Below are 1,696 nucleotides of genomic sequence, written 5' to 3'. Positions count from 1 at the left end.
GTCTTCAAGAGGAGGTTAGATAGGCATCTGGCTGGGGTCATCTGAACCCAGCACTCTTTCCTACCTATGCAGGGGGTCGGACTTGATGATCTATTGAGGTCCCTTCTGACCCTAACATCTATGAATCTATGAACTTGTCAAAACTTCCTATGTGGCCCCCGGGCCCAAATAATTGCCCTGAAGTAGCATCAAGAAAGGGTGTATATCTTTTGTAGTAAGTCTTGGAGGTTATATATTTAGATAAAATTATGCACCAGTTACACTGGGAATGTAACCTATGTGGACCAAAGTTTGTATATAGACATGAATCCTTGAACGCTCTGATGCCTAATACAGATGAGGTCAAACTAACTTGGATCATCAATGTAAAAATTTAAAGAAAGGACTACTATGGGATTCTTAGTTGCCTACTCTCTACCAGAAACCTATTAAGCAAAAAAGGTTAGCAAAAAAGGTTACCAAAAAACTTTAACAGTCATTACTACAAAACAGTAAATTGCATTTCATATACTATCCAAAATAATATATATGAACTACAGAATTTCAAGTAATTTTTCTATACACAGATTTTGTGCAGGGCTAATTTTTCAGCTGAAGCCATTAGTTTCCACCTTAGTATAAACCAACATTACATCTATATTACAAATTATGCCCATTTAGCTTTTTTTAGACAAGAAAAAGAAAATACATACACTTTTGTTTCATAGTCCTTCCATGCCTTATCAAAAGGTTTTTTTAGATCCTGTCAACACAGAAAAAGAACATGTATTAAACATGGCTCAGTAATTGTAGCACTTCTATTCACTGACAACTCACACACATGAAGTGTCAGGGTGACAGAGAACAAGCAGCTTCCCCTCCTGCAGCTCATATAAGGGTTAAGAGAAAAGCCCCTGCATTTGACGCATGCAGGAATTTCTTCCTAACTGCTCCTGAAGAAGTACACAGTTACATTCAGGTTCAAATCTGGGAGAAATCTCCTGATCCCTGAGAAGAATGTAGTCATGTCCACAATTCTCCATGCATGCTACATAGCTCAGGAATGCATTTGGTTTCTAGTGGACTCATTGAGGCAAAGCAGCTGTGGCACCACACAAATGCAAACCTTGGCTTAGCTAGTACAATCAAATCTCTAGCTAATCTCTAGCGACCAAAGTTAAAAGGTTGATTTCCCATTGACACCTGTAGGACAAGACTGGACATATTTGCCCAAACCCTACATTCTTAACTCAGGCAGAATTTCTACGGACTTGAAAAAGAGTGAACTAAAGGATTTGTCTCTTAGGAAATTAAGAACGATTTGAAGCAAATATTTTTAATAAGACTTTAGATAGTTTTATTTCCATTTTTGCTCAGGAATTAAAATGTTATTACATATCTTGAGGGAATCAACTCACTGCAGATCAAATAATCTTAACTGTCACAAAAAAATAAAAACCAGAAAAACTGACACCATAGGCACAGGTTCAAATGAGGCTGCTTATAGACATTAAAAAACCCCTAGCGCTTTAATTTCAGCTCGTCAGCCAGAAGAGGCATCTCATTAGTTTGACTGAATCAGCTTTAGATAAAAGCCCCAAAAAGCCCCACTGAAGTGCCCAACCTATGCAGATGCTAGGGAGCTGGGTCACACTAACTTGCTTCATCTTCCAGTAAAGCACTGGGTTTTTTTTGTTTTTTTTTTTTGGGGGGGGGG

General features: G+C 38.1%; 1 protein-coding gene across 1 annotated transcript in view; it reads right to left on the bottom strand.

The window, feature by feature from the left end:
* The window catches only part of ASAP2 (ArfGAP with SH3 domain, ankyrin repeat and PH domain 2), a 210,861-nt gene that overhangs the window by 130,670 nt on the left and 78,495 nt on the right, over positions 1 to 1,696 (bottom strand). The window contains exon 9 of the mRNA XM_019520660.1: positions 693 to 742. Coding sequence (XP_019376205.1) covers positions 693 to 742 — 50 coding nt within the window. The remainder of the gene's footprint in view (positions 1 to 692; positions 743 to 1,696) is intronic.

The sequence above is a fragment of the Gavialis gangeticus genome, unplaced genomic scaffold, assembly GCF_001723915.1.
Source record: "Gavialis gangeticus isolate Ggan-Ray unplaced genomic scaffold, GavGan_comp1, whole genome shotgun sequence".
NCBI lineage: Eukaryota > Metazoa > Chordata > Crocodylia > Gavialidae > Gavialis > Gavialis gangeticus.
Note: the sequence above shows the minus strand (reverse complement) of the source record. Positions and strands in the feature narration are given on the sequence as shown.